Source organism: Sebastes umbrosus, chromosome 20, assembly GCF_015220745.1.
Source record: "Sebastes umbrosus isolate fSebUmb1 chromosome 20, fSebUmb1.pri, whole genome shotgun sequence".
In the NCBI taxonomy this organism is placed as follows: domain Eukaryota; kingdom Metazoa; phylum Chordata; class Actinopteri; order Perciformes; family Sebastidae; genus Sebastes; species Sebastes umbrosus.
In genome coordinates, this window is record NC_051288.1 from 4400415 (window position 1) to 4415781 (window position 15367).

General features: G+C 40.5%; 1 protein-coding gene across 1 annotated transcript in view; it reads right to left on the reverse strand.

The window, feature by feature from the left end:
• Positions 1-2427: 2427 nt before the first annotated feature.
• LOC119479656 (ras-related protein Rab-26) overlaps positions 2428-15367 on the reverse strand; it is a 97377-nt gene continuing 84437 nt past the window's right edge. Inside the window, exons 6-9 of the mRNA XM_037755484.1 lie at positions 9872-9937; positions 8460-8516; positions 7559-7635; positions 2428-2564 (exon numbers count right to left, since the gene is read on the reverse strand). Of these exons, the coding sequence (XP_037611412.1) occupies positions 2462-2564; positions 7559-7635; positions 8460-8516; positions 9872-9937 (303 nt within the window). The 3' untranslated portion in view covers positions 2428-2461. The remainder of the gene's footprint in view (positions 2565-7558; positions 7636-8459; positions 8517-9871; positions 9938-15367) is intronic.

Sequence of the window (15367 nt, forward strand, 5' to 3'; positions counted from 1 at the left end):
ACATTTATTTAGGCCTAATTAGCCTATCATTGTTTCATATTTTCACTTTCTTACAAAAATTCTTATTTTTATTAGCCTATATCAGTGTGAACACTCTCCATAATGATGGTTCAAATCTGAAATTACAGAAACGTAATTGTAGAATGCAGTCCTGATTGGCAGGATATATTAATCAACTTTAACTGGTTTTGATGCTATTATGCTAAAGTGTTAAAGGAACAGTGTGCAGCATTTAGGGGGATCTATTTGCAGAAATGGAATATAATTAGTATGTTTTCTTTAGGGTATAATCACCTGAAATTAAGAATTTGTGTGTTTTCGTTACCTTAGAATGACCCGTTTATATCAACACATGGAGCCGGCCGCCATGTTTCTACAGTAGCCCAGAATGGACAAACCAAACTATGGCTCTAGATAAGGCCATTCGTGTTTTCACGTTTTTGCGTCAGCCACCATAGTTGTCCTACACGCTAGGCACATGGGAGAAGTTTCAGTTGGTTGCAATCTGCAACCTCACCGCTAGGTGCCGCCAAATCCGGCACACTGCACCTTTAAATGACAGCTATGAGTTTGTCCCCATTCTTACATGAAAATATGGCACAACCATTTATAAAAGGAATTTGTTCCAGCTTCACCCATCCTAGGCGACTGCTATTCAGTGTACAACCAGCGAAGCAAGCACAGTTTTGTGAGTGAGGTAGGCCTGACTCCTGCATCGGGTTGTGTAGGCTACTCATTAATAATAATCTAACTGATGGATTTATAACATCTTTAGTACCTGTGGGTCAAACGCACATATTTGGGGTTGGTAAATCATTCCTAATAAGATCATTTTCATCTCAGTTGTTTTAGGGGTTGCTTTAATGTAGGAAGAGAAACATGCCAGAATACCAGAACGCATTTTTTTTCCTTCTCACATTTTCTGAATTCATAAATATTCTGCAGGCTGGATGGGAAGCTTTGGTGGGCAGTATGTGACGATGACGACCAGTTGACGATTTAGTAATCACTAAGGGAGATTTCTTAAAGGGCGAGTCCATCTACGTTCTGTTTTCCATTTTTTCAAATGGAAACACAAGCTACCAAAGTAAGCAATAAGGTTATGAATACTGTGAACGTTAGCACTAGTTGAGTCAAAGTTAGCTGTGCTAAGTTTGGAAATAACTGAAAGGGTTAGATTGGATTTTCTGAAGTGGGGTTGTATGTACACTCCCGTGTTCTGAGGCAAATTTACTGCTTTTGTGAATGTAGTCTGATGAGATATAATGGCTTCAGTCCCCCGGCAGCGAGGTAAAGCAGCTGTGAATGGGAGCAGCAGAAAAACGCTGTCTTCAAAGCCACCAGACTCCATTCACAAAAACAGTAATTTTGCCTCGTAGAACACGGGAGTTGCTGGTCTACCGCCGCATCGATCGGTTAGTTTGTTTGTGTTATTGTGTGACTTTTGGATCTGAACTAACGTGGCGTCCACACAGCAGTACATTGCTTTGCTTCCGTGTCGGTTCCCCTGTCTGCTTCTCCAAACTGGGAGCATGCCGACCTCCATCTTAATTACTGTATGTAATACACTGACTATAAGGATATATATATACGGTATACTGTACATGTAGCAGCGTCATCATTCAGAAATCAAAAGTTTTTAGAAGGACTTGGGAAAATAGCATTTTGAAGCTAAAACGTACGTACCAAAATTTGAATATTTGGATTTGAAAACATACGGAACACCACTGAGAAGCTACAGTACATAAAAAAAAACAAATAATGGACCCGCCCTTAAATGTTAAAATGCTTCACATAACAGCTTTAACCTCAAACTGAACAATCTGTGTATAAAAGGTAAAGAGCTCAAATTAAATTCCACACATCAGTATGATAATAGTCATGATCACAAGTATTAAAAACAGTTAGCATATGATATCCTGTACATAAACAGCACACAGTGCCATTTGGCAGCTTACATTAGGGTGCAACGGTGTATCTGTACAAAATGTGTTCATAAGATCTATTCATTTCTATTACTTTGACGGGATGGATTTAATATTCAACAAATTTGTGTCCATGTTCTTCTGTTTCAACAAGACGGGCATTTACAAACTACAAAGCTTCAGAGCACAGGATTTAAATTACATTTAAAAATATGTACATCACATCATCATCTTATGGAAAAAATGGACCGAACGGGCTGTGAAGTCAACTTAGCCGTGTGTGTGTGTGTCTATGTGTGTGTACATGCATGTGTATGTGCAAGCATGTAGATAGGAGTTATATTACATTCACAGTTGCAGAGGATAGGTGGGTTGGGAGAGAGCATATCACCACTGATAGAAATATTACCGTCAGTGAGAATTTCATGATAATTCCCAGACATACCAGATTAATTACCACTTTAATATATTGTACCTGTTCTTTTTTTCTCTTTCTTTCTCTCACACACACACGTATACACACACATAGGATAGGTCTACGTGCGGCAGCAGCCAGCAGTCCTCATTTCTTTGTCGACGTACTCCTGCAGCTGAAACTTTGGCTCGTCGGGCTCCTTCATGGTCCTGTGCTTCAGTTCTCTGAGAGAGAGACAGTATAAACATGAGGCCGTAATAACTCTGCTACCAACAGGTGGCGACAGAGCACAGCAGTATAAGGATGTCACGAGAACCGATACTTCGGTCGATGCCAAAATTCTGAAAATGTGACGGTATTCGTTTTTCTACAGTACCTCAGGCACCATTGGTACTTTCAGGGTTTCGAGACTAATGGCGACCCATTGTGCCGGGGAAAATATAAATGTTCCCTGATAATGCTACATTGTGAACAACAAATCTGTGTTGAAATCAGCAGGAGGCGAGTAACCTTAGCTGTTAGCAGCTGGGGGGAAGTACAGTCCTGCTTGGCTAAATAACGGAGCTAACAGCTAACGTTAACGGAGGTTGCATTGATGGTGCCTTCAAATGGGGTCGTGTTTACCGTGTTCACGAGAAGAGTCCATATGAATGACCCCCTCTTGTGGTTTTCAAGACCTCGTAAGTGGAAAGTTTCTGAAAGCTCAGAGTTTACGAGTTGTGCCGTGTTTGTTGCCGTTGTCAGAAATGGTGGAGGCCTTGGAAGTTCATTTTTCGGTGCATAATAAGTTAAAAAACAGTATTGTAATTTTAGTCATCTATCGTTTTTCTTCGTAATTTTATAATATGTCTAAGGGAAATGTTGATATTCCCAACGGCCTTATCTTTTCCCTCTGTCATTAAGCCTTTGCATTTCCTGCATTATGCTACCCACTTGCTAGCTTGCTAAATTGTTATCCTCTGTGGCTTCTAGACGCCGACAGTAACGTTAATATTGCCATTGCTTAGCAGCGGTGTTCTCACGACTTCTTGAACGCAAAGCATATTGTGTAAACTTCCCATGTTGTAAACACCAGCTCACACATTTGAAGGCACCATAAGTCAATGCCAAAATTCTGAAAAGATGACTCTTTTTTTCTACACTACCGAAGGTACAGTAGGTATTGTCAGGGCTTGAGGCTAATGGCGTCCCGTTGTCCCGGGGACTATAGAAAATGTCCCTGATAATGCTACACAATGTTCCCACAGTGAACAACACATCCATGTTGAAAACAGCAGGATGCGAGTAACCTTGTTACATTATGATGAATGTGTAATGTGAAGCTTTATTCAGTTAAATTCAGCAAATATTGGGCAGAGGTAAATTAGAACGTTATCATGTTTCAAATGTATTAAAAACAAGAAACTTGAGGGCGGATCATCAGGGATTAATAATAAATTCGCAAAAAACAATATGCAAACGGTAATAAAGGAGTGTATGCTGAAGTACATGGGATTTATTGTTTTGTTTTTGTTTTTTACCATGGTATCAAATTGGGTATCGAGAATCGTGGAATTTCACAGCTATTGGTATCGACTACTAAATTTCTGGTATCGTGATATCTCTAGACAAGGTGTCATGTGAAAGCACCATTGCATGTTTTAGACATAGACTGAGTCCATTCATTCTAAATTGAGAGCATGTTAAGCAGAATATTTTCCAAAGCATATACCTCTAGGTTTTAGCTCAACAAATGTGAAATTCCAGGCAGCCACAGTTTTCCATTACTTTCAGTGAACTTTGAAAAACCGACTTGAAGCTCTTTGAAACCTGATTGAGATAGTTACTGTACCAATGTGGGGTAATGCAGCTGCAAGTTGGTACTAAAACCATGTTTGGTGCACATTGTTGATGAATTCCAGGCTTTCATTTCAGCGAGAGGAAACTCCCAACTGTGAATTTGTAATTAAGTAGGTGTTAATTGTGTTGCCGTCTCTGCCATCAGCTTCAAATAAGTTCATCAATAACTGTTAATTGCTTCGTTAATGTGTGATCGACAGTTCATATACAGTATATCTACATATATGTACATACATACACTAAAAAATCCAAGCAACAAATAAAGACAAATAAAATAAATAAAAACAAATAATTACAGAGAACACTTAAAGCACATAAATATGATGCCCGTGTTCGTTAGTGATTCAATATCACAATTATGACCATTTGCTGTTGTCATGCCATCATTATCATTTCCATGTGACTCATGTTTTTATCTGTTTTTAGATGCTTTTCCTTTAAGCACTCGTGTGTTTTATGCAAATAAAGCACTCCCGAAATGAAATGAACAAAGCATGATGGCGTGGAAGAGATGAGAAAGTGGAAGAGTGGCAGACGAGAGGCGATGGAGAAGTTTGGAGAGATCAGAAAAAAAGTAAAAAAACTGAAAAGGTGCTAACACGAGCTGGAGGACGGCAACAAGAGACGAGCTGGTCTCATGCTCTGTATCTGCGCGGTGTTATGTGCCAGACTGTCATGCTATTCTTGGTAACACCCCACCATGCCAGCCTGTTACCATAACGAGGCTATAAATGTAAAGCAACTCCCACACAAACTGTCCGACACTACATCTAAGCCGGACACACAGTTAAAATAGCATCCTCATTATAAGGAAAGAAAACACAACCACAACTAATAGATGTGTTGCAGTCAAGATAAACTTTGGTTGAAATAAACAGCTGAATCTGTAATTATGTATCACTGTCTATTTGAATACTTAAGTTTGCATTATCATACCACGGCCGTAGGGAATAAATGCAAATGCACATCATAAAAATAAATCTTAATAACCCTGCCATCCTCTATAATTACCAGACTGGCCTTGTTTTGTAAAGACAAGTGCTTTTAAACTTGTTCAAATGGAGTAGGTGTTGCAAAAAAGTCCTCCATCCGCACCTGCCCTCCATTAGTGATGCAGAGTTTTTGAAAACAGAATATAAAAGATTTCAAATAGCTCCACACAAATATGTGATGCCTGTTCAGAAGTGTCGGGTGTTAGAGTAACAATGGAGGAGTGGTTCAGCTGTGAAGACCTCTACATCTGTGCAGCTGATGAAGCCATCGTTCTGTATTCTGTGTTTACGGAGTTTATCTGCTTTAGTATTGATAGCTCAGCTGGATATTTTCCACCAGATATATTCTGCAAGACAGGAGGTATTGTCCTTTCTTTAACAGTTTAAGGCATTCAGCTGATGATCTCAACTCAGACTCAAAATGCCCTACACATCTCACTCTAGCATCAGTTTGCACTTGTCAATTTCCGCTTGTTACACGCATACACCGTCTTTTCAAAATAAACTTGCGCGTTCACAGGAAACAATTTAGTTACGTTTAGAAAAAAATTGTGGTTTGGGTTAAAATAAGTATGTTTGTTACGTAATTAAAAGCAAATGGAAAACACAAATAAGTTAGTTTTTTTTAGATTTTGTTTTATTTGGCTTTATTTGATAGTGACAGTTATGAAAGGGGGAGAGAGAGGGGATGAAATGCAGCAAAGGGCCGCGGATCGGATTCAAGCCCCGGGATACTGATATCATATGAAACTAGAATGAACCTAAGGAATCCATTGGTACCAACCGTGTCATACTAGCTTGTCGCAAATAATTCTAAATAACGTTAAATTTTGGCAAGGAAAAACTGTCATAGCCATTTTCAAAGGGGTCTCTCAACCTCTGACCTCAAGATATGTGAATGTAAATGGGTTCTATGGGTACCCACGAGTCTCCCCTTTACAGACATGCCCACTTTATGATAATCACATGCAGTTTGGGGTTAAGTCATAGTCAAGTCAGCACACTGACACACTGACAGCTGTTGTTGTCTGTTGGGCTGCAGTTTGCCATGTTATGATTGGAGCATATTATTATGCTAAATGCAGTACCTGTGAGAGTCTCTGGACAATATTTGTCATTGTTTTGTGTTGGTAATTGATTTCCAGTAATAAATATATACATACATTTGCATAAAGCAGCATATTTGAGTATTAAATACTTGACAAATCTCCCATATAAGGTACATTTTGAACAGATAAATAATGAGAGATAAAAAGTACCTTTTTATTACTTCATGTTTTACTTCTGTGATAAAACCATTGAAATGTTTATCTGTGACTTGCTAAAGGCAGCAAAAGTAGAGAATTGTCACACCGACTCTGGAATGTTAGTTACACAATGATATCTATCTAGAGTTTGCTGACATTGGTTTTACATTGTAGTAGCTTGTGTTCCAGCCAGGTCAAGTAAGACTATAAGGTGCATAACCCCTGAGTGTAATGAAACTGAGGAGGGGTGTGTTTTAAAGGCACAGTGTGTAGCATTTAAGGGGATCTATTAGCCGAAATGGAAAATAATATTAACACGTATTTTTTCTTTAGTGTATAATCACCTGAAAATAAGAATTGTTTCTAAGAATCGTGCTTTCGTTAACTTAGAATCAGCCGTTTATACATCCGACAGAGTAGGCTCGCATTACCATGCCCCAATTTGGGGGAAAAACAATCCCGTGTCCAATCATATACGGTAACAGAGTAAAAAGTTGAAACATGTCTCCAAACTTCTACTTTAAACAAACCGGTAATAGTAATAATGTTATGCTGAAGAGTTGCTGTGTAGTTGGTGGCACAAACAATAAATAAAAAAGAACTGATCTACAATTTGTTCCTCTGCCATGTCCTAAAAAAGATATAATAGAGGGGCTTTATGGCTCCAAGCTATAGACCAGACGAGCATCGCGTCATCGCTGAGGCTGCGCTCCCTTTTGTGGGAAAGAAACTTGCTGTCACAGGAGAGAAAATGATGAAAAGCTGTTGTGTAGCGAGTTAACCAAGGCTTTCACACTGAGATTTGAGGCTCATACGAGACGTGAATATTCACTGTCGGTGTGGTAAATCGCTAAATGATGCCGGTGACAATGACTAGCTTGAGAAGGAGGCTGCTGCAGTAATACAGTCATACATTAACATCATAGCAGGTTGTGTAAGTGCTTCTCTCAAAAGTTACATATTCTTCAACACAATACTTGTCGCCTATACTGTTCATCATGGAACACTGGAGCTATTGAACTACGGGGGGACAGCACTGTTCCGGTTCTCATCACTTGGAGGTTTTTGAGAGTTTGTGTTGCTCTGCTATTGTGTGCTCCTTCACACTGTGGTGGTGTTGTGTGTGTGTGTGTGACTCACTTGGCCACTGCAGTGAAGGCCAGCTCCACATTCAGTCCAGATTTAGCACTCGTCTCCATGAAGGGCACTCCAAACTCCTGCACAGAGAAACATCTGTTATTCCGGGTACTCTTGTATGTCTGACGCTGACAGAAAAATAAGGTTTAATATTAATTTCAGGTTTGGGAGTTTATAGGTTCAAAGTACCAGGGGGGGGATGAGAGGGCTGGTGATCAATACCAGTAATTCAACAATAATTTTGACGGGTGCTGAGATTTCTGGCTCTCAAAAACTAATTTACTCCCCTCTTTGTTGTAACTTATAAGACAGAAAATGAACACAGTGTGTAGTCGATGAAAGATGCTCCCAGGTAATAGCAGTCTCATTCTGTGTATGTGTGTGTGTGTGTGTGTGTGTGTGCGTGTCAATATTCCCGCTGTGTGTGTCTCTACCTTGACAGCTGCAGTGCTTCATGCTTCTCCCTACCACTTCTGTTCGTATTTACTCTAACACGCCTCTCAGAGCTTATCTGAGCGAAACGGCCTGGAAAATTGAGTTAGCGAGCCCCCGTCATTTATTCCAAACAATAACAACATTATGCGCCTCCATGAATACGTAATTACACACACTAATCAAGACGCAGCAGCTACATGGGAGGGGGGGAGTTTTAGAGTCCACGTGGCTGCGTGGGCAGAGCACAGCATGTCTTCTATGCTTGTTACATATGTCAAATTGAATGTGTGTGTGTGTGTGTGTGTGTGTGTGTGTGTGTGTGTGTGTGTGTGTGTGTGTGTGTGTGTGTGTGTGTGTGCATGCGTGCGTGCGTGCGTGCGTGCGTGCGTGTGTGTGTGTGAGTGCGTGTGTGTGCGTGTGTGTGTGAGTGCGTGTGTGTGCGTGTGTGTGCGTGTATCATGAAGCTCACCTTTGCCAGTTTCTCTCCTTCCTCTCTCTTCACCATCCTGTCATGTGTGGAGTCGACCTGGAACACATCGGACGCACGGTATCAAGTTAGAAACTGTCGCTCACATCCCAAGTCCTGACACACACAGTGTCTGGAGAGTTCTTAATGAGGGAATTCACAGTAGGTTGTTGTCCATGTTGGACATATACATGGAAATCACTTTCATGTTTTACCAGCTGCTTTACATAAATTTTTAATTTTTGGTTTAGAATTTCACCACCACCTCTCCTGAAAAATTATATAAGTAGGGAGGATGATTTGGGCATAAATGTCACAGAAATAAGATGTATAGATGTATGAAATGTTGACTAAAGCTGCATTAATTGCATTTTTTTTGTTCACTTGGAGGCAGAGGAGCTCCATAGCATGCTAAAAACACAACATCTGACATTTCATCGCCTTGCAAAGCTGGTATGAATAATGTGCTAGCAAACAGTTACCTGTTCTCACTTTTAATAGACGCGGAGCAACATGTGGATTCATTTGGAGCAGTGTTTCTGGCTAACTTGTAAATGTAAGAGCAATATTCTCTCTTCTTTTAGCTCTGCTTTGGTCTCCACCAACCCCTGAGAAAAATATGTGGCTTTTTAGCCTGCTAACTTGGGATGGGGTAAAAATTCGATACAGCATAGTATCGCAATATTTTGCTTGGCAATACTGTATCGATACACGGACTAAATTATTAACCTCTTAACAATTTCTTCGACCCGCCGGCACGCCCGGCCACTATTCTTCTATTAGAGACCAGTGCTTAACTTTAACTATTAGAGGACAATGCTTAACTTTAACCATTAGAGATCAATGCTTAACTTTAACCATTAGAGGTCAGTGCTTAACTTTAACTATTAGAGGTCAATGCTTAACCTCAACTATTAGAGGTCAATACCTCAACTATTGGAGCTCAATACTTAACCTCAACTATTAGAAGTCAATGCCTAACCTCAACTATTAGAGGTCAATGCCTAATCTTAACCATTGGAGGTCAATGTTTAACTTTAACTATTAGAGGTCAATGCTTAACTTTAACCATTCAAGGTCAATGCTTAACTTTAACCATTAGAGGTCACTGCCTAACCTTAACCATCTTGTGAGAGTTTTCTCAATTTGCATGTTACCTTCTAGCCACTACCTTTGATAACTTTATTGCCACTTCTCCAACAGGTACTGTTGAAATGACCAGTAATCACTACCAAGACATGTTTTGTGATGTTTGCAATACATATAAAGTACAACTCTTTCCCTGCTTCCAGACACATCCATAAATCCGTCTTTAAACTCCGGCTCCCGCCATACCTCCCTCCATGATCCCTCCCTCCCTCCCTCTATGAGTCCATCTGTCCATCCATCCCCCAGTGTTGGCAACAAGGTCTCACCTTGTTGCCCAGCAGCATGACGACCACGTCCTGCTGGCCGTACTCATGGATCTCTGTCAGCCATGCCTGGAGACGAAAAGAGAGCACAGAGTGGTGAAGAAATCCAAAAACGAGGAAAGGAAAGAAGGGGAAGAGTACAGAGGAGATAGGCTCGATACAGGGGAGGGATTGGAGATAGATAGTGGTGACAGAGGAGATGGATGAATCCGCAGAGAAGGAGAGGGGGAGAAAGACAAAAGATTAATTTTTTGTTCACTGGCTGCAGTCCATCTTGTCCTCCCCTTCTCCCTCCAGATCCCCTTTTCCACCCTTCTTCTCTCCTTCTGCCTCTCTATCCATCCATCTTCTTACAATTACAGGCCAGTAGTGTCTTGTCTCTATTACCTGACTTGGTTAAAAAGCATTAAATGTCTCTGAGGGTCTTTGATGCTCTGATACTCTACTCACATGCACTTTCTTCATTGTTAGTTCATTACATGCAGCACACATGAAAACGGAAGCTGAGACAAAGAGCGTTTCCATCCCACTTTCAGACAACCTTTATGCAAACTTTAGAAATCCCCAATGACCAGTGATGCCAATGAGAAGAAACCAACAAGATGAGGATGATGTAGCTCAAAAAGGAGAGAGACAGAGAGAGAGAAATGGTTGCAGTCCTTCCAGTCCAGACCTGATTAGTATTGGACAGCAGTGTAACATCATTGTGATCGGCACCAGTGCAAATATTTTTCCTTGGGCCCTCCCTCGACCCAAACACGAGTGCACTCCTGTGCTTATGCACGGACACACAGCCATTCAACTCAGACAATTGCAAAGCAGACAATGCTATATCACCATGGAGAGGCTCACGAATCATCTCCCATCCTGCATAGCAGTCTTTGATCAGCACCACGGACAGCAGCCGAAGCGCCATATTTATCAACGCTAATTTAACAGCCTGCCCTGGATTCAAAGCACCACAGCCTGATTTCTCCTACTATCAAACATCTGAAATGACTTTAGCCAGCCTACAGTACACTAACAAATTAACACAAAGGTAGGTTACACAGTATGTCGATACGCATACATTACGAATGAATGGATGACGGTACCTGATCACAAAACCGCTTGCATTTATAGATTTTATCATGCATCATCAGCATAACAATTAACAGCTACATTGCTATAGATTTAAATCCTTGATCCCACTCCATAACTAAAAAAACTTGTACTCACACGTTAGAAAGTTCATCCTACGGGCCTTGTGCTGAGCAAAGTCATTAACAACACTGCTCAAGTCCAAATTCCTGGCTCTGCTGTTCTCTATTGAGAGTATAGCCAGTCCACTCAGTCTTTCTCGTTCCATGCTGCCTTAATCAATTTGAGCTTGGAGAATGAGTGCTCTGCAGTCACAACCGTGACAGGTATAGTGAGGTATAACAGCAATACTGTGCAAACATCAATAAACGTCGCCGCCATTGAGCTGTGATCCACAATGAGTCATCTGGGCCAGATCCTTTACAGTTGTCTCTTTTGCTATTTCTGTCTTAAAAAAACAGGCTCTGAATGCAAGGAGTTGGTCAGAGAAAGGATGAATCCCTGCTGTAGTGGTCCGCAAGGCAGTGTGCGTACTGGTAAACTGCGTCATTCACTGTACCGACTGTTCGGTGCTCCCAGTTGGATAGCCTGGAAATGTGTGTTAGTTTCATACACAGAAGTGAACCTCTGTGAAAGCTGGCCGATAATGATGTCCAGGCTGGCGTTAAAGACATTCATTCTGAAATGGCTTTTGCCATCACTAATCCTTTCCTGAATGTGAGAGGGCCTGCCTACATTATAAAAGTGGCAAAAAAAAATGCCATCCTACATGAGCCTCTGACAGCTTCAGGGCCATGGTGCGCCAATGATATGTTTGAGTTGATTTAGAAACGGTCACCATTACATTGTTTGTCTACCATGGAGCACTGACAAGTTTATTTTTCAACAGTAAAATTTCCTCCTCAGCACTTATCTCTTTACAATATAAAAATCATATTCACAATTCACAAACAAAAAGGGGGTTGCATTGACCTCTCATTCAGGAAATATTGTTGAAGCTGTTGAATTTGCAACTTTTTGGACTGCTGTTGTTAGCCTGCTAGCCAAGCTAGTTCCCACAGTTTATGCTTATAACCCTGCCCACGCTACTTCCTGTCCTGCCTGGCTTTACCACGAAATGTGGTTTGACTGCATCTTTAGACTGTGTTCAGACCAATTTTAGCCTTGCACGAAAAAACTCAGGCCAGTCCAGGGGACGCAGCAGCAGAAGCGTCAACGCAGGAGGCTCCAACGTAACAATGTAAACTAGAATTACTTCCTCGCCGTTGTAAGCCTCCGCCAACAAGTCAGTTGAAGTATACATCCATGTCTCTCCAAAATATCATCAATTCATTATTTCATCCTTTTAGACATTTCTGTGAAATTGTCAAAATTAGCATATGTATTCTTGGGTTATGGCCAAAAAAAATTGTTTTGTGAGGTCACAGTGACCTTTGACCAGCAAAATTGAATCAGTTCATCCTTGAGTCCAAATGGACGTTTGTGCCAAATTTTAAGAAATTCCCTCCATCTCGTCCTGAGATATCGTGTTCATGATAATGAAATGGACAAACAGACGGATGGACGGATGGACGGATGGACGGATGGACGGATGGACAGACGGACAACCCAAAAACATAATGCCTGATTCCATCCGGCAAGGCATTGGCCAACCAAATACATGCTGGAGTGGGAGATTACTTTGTAACATCAATACTGTATTTCTACTGGTTACCTCACAATCACAGTGACGCCATCCTTTGTACAGAGTCAGATTACAAAATGAAGTCTTCCAGAAGACAACTTTAAGTGTGAAAGCCTCCAACATGGAACACGAACAATCTCCACCGTCATCCAGACTAATACAATTCATTCAAATTAGCATTTGCTTAATGCCGTTAAAGAAGAATACAAACATGTAGCTTAACATTGTGGCTGTGATGATGACCATGTGTCAATATTAGAACAGGAATATTAATGCAGGCTACAATAATTTACATTACAGCCAAGTAGCTTGCCTACTTTCATGTTTCTGATTAACCCAGATGATTATGGAAATCATTTCAGTTATGGTAATTACTGTCCCTTTAACATTCTCTGAGCAGACACTGTATTGTGTGTGTGCTTTTGTGTGTGTGATTGAATCTAAATCCAATCTCACTTTCAACCACTATACATTAAAAAATCCTGAAAAGACGCATTTTTTTTGCAGTAAAATGAATTTCCAGAGAGTGAAGGTACTAAACAATAAGCCACAGAGGATCACAGGATTTGTATTAACTTTCCAGCCTGCCTCATATTTTGTTCACAGGATATCGTGAAGGACAGAGATTGTGCTACTAAGCCTGGATAAGAGTGAGAAGAAGAAGATGGAGGTAGGTGTAATGAAATGGGAGAGCTTATGCAAGAGTGAAGTCAGTGTTAGAGGTTCAAGGTTGTGTCAGAACACCTCTGCTCTAAGGGAGGAGAACAGGAAGGTTACGCTCTTATGACAGAGGACAATGGACATTTCATCAGTATTACAGTTGTTTACAGGAAGCTGGAAAAATATATCCGTTATATTAGAGGGTTATATCAGATTATAAAGACTGTAGTACAACTTGGCTGGTGATGTCACTGACAACCACATAGAAAGGTCTTATCATTGATGATTCACTATTTCCGCACGTATTTTAACCCAGACATTGACTTATTTTTCACGTAACTTCCGTATTTAAATAACCACTCCCGTACGTATTTTAACCCAAACGTTGACTTATTTGTCACGTAACTTCCGTATTTAATTAACGCTACTTCCGTACGTATTTAGACCCAAACGTTGATTTATTTGTCATGTAACTTCCGTACTTAAGTAACGTCAATTCCATAGTTATTTTAACCCAGACATTGACTTAATTGTCACGTAACTTCCGTATATGAGTCACGCCACTTCCGGAGTTATTTTAACCTAAACGTTGACGTATTTGTCACGCAACATCCATACTTAAGTAACACCACTTCCATTTTTGTTTTAACCCAAACGTTGACTTATTTGTCACAGAACATGCATACTTAATTAACGCCACTTCCGTAGTAATTTTAACCCAAACGTTGACTTATTTGTCACGTAACATCTGTACTTAAGTAACGCCACTTCCGTAAATATTTTAATCCAGGTGTTGACTTATTTGTCAGGTAACATTCATACATAATTAACGCCACATCCATAGTTAGCCTACCGCAATCTTTTCCTAACCCTAACCAAGTAGTTTTGTTGCCTAAACCTAACCAAGTTTTTTCCTGTGAAGACGGAAGTTTATTTTGAAAAGACTGTATCCATGTAACGAGCGGAAATTGACACTGCTGGTGAAATTGTTGGACATTCAAAGGAGAACGCACGAAAATTAGAAATATTGTACCTTCCTTGTATTTTTCAGTGTAGAATTACGCAAAATCTGGGACATTTCACACTTTCAGGAATCCTCCAAACTCTAAGCGTGTGACTAGCTATTATACACGGATCTCTGAGTCCTTCCTCAAAAAGAAAAAAAAAAATCTGAAGGATTTCTTTAATCATTTTTCTAGCAAACCTGAGGGATCAGGCTTCAAAGTTCTCCATTTTCCACAGAGCTATATTGTACATCTCTGCCGATCACTGCACTTTCCCATTGTGAGCAAATCTCTCTGTCAACTTCTGATTTAAAAAAAAAAAAAAAAAAAAAAAAGAAATCCTCCTCCTGCTTTTCAGACACTATTCCCACCCGATTTCTGAAACTTTACACCTCATATTCTTTCCATTATAAACCATTTTCCTTCCTTCTTTTAGACACATTGTTTTCATTTTTCCAAGATTGTAGAAATAAAGTAAATCTATACATCTTTTACAGCCATTTTCTAATAGAGCAAAATGAGTTGAAAAGTTCCCATGGGTTATAACAGTGATGTGGTATACAGAAGATACAGTATAACCCCAAACATAACATACATAGAGAGGGCCAGGTGGGCAGACAGCTGCTGTTAACATGTCAAGCATTAATAAGCACATATTGATCACTTCTGACTGGCAAGGAGCAGAGGAACAGTAAATATATCTCATTGCTATCTAGAGAAACAGCGAGAGAAAGGTCAGGTCTCTCTCACACTCACACACATGCTGTACAGTACACACATATTTCCTCCTGCCGCCCTCCATGCCTCCTCTCTCTGAGCGTATCATAACACGAGTAGCGCTCGGATCAGCTGTAATCCCCTCCCCTTCGTCTACAGGTTTACAGTATTCTGCGCTCCCTCCCCGAGGGTTTACATCACTTCATTACACAGAGATTAATGTACCGAGCCCTCACCTAGCAGATCCGGCTCTCAACAACATGCAAACCTGCCAATTACTCGCACAGCCTTGAAAGATCTCTGCGGTCTGTGGGTGGATTACGAGGAATTGAAAGCAGAAACGAAGCCTCGGTG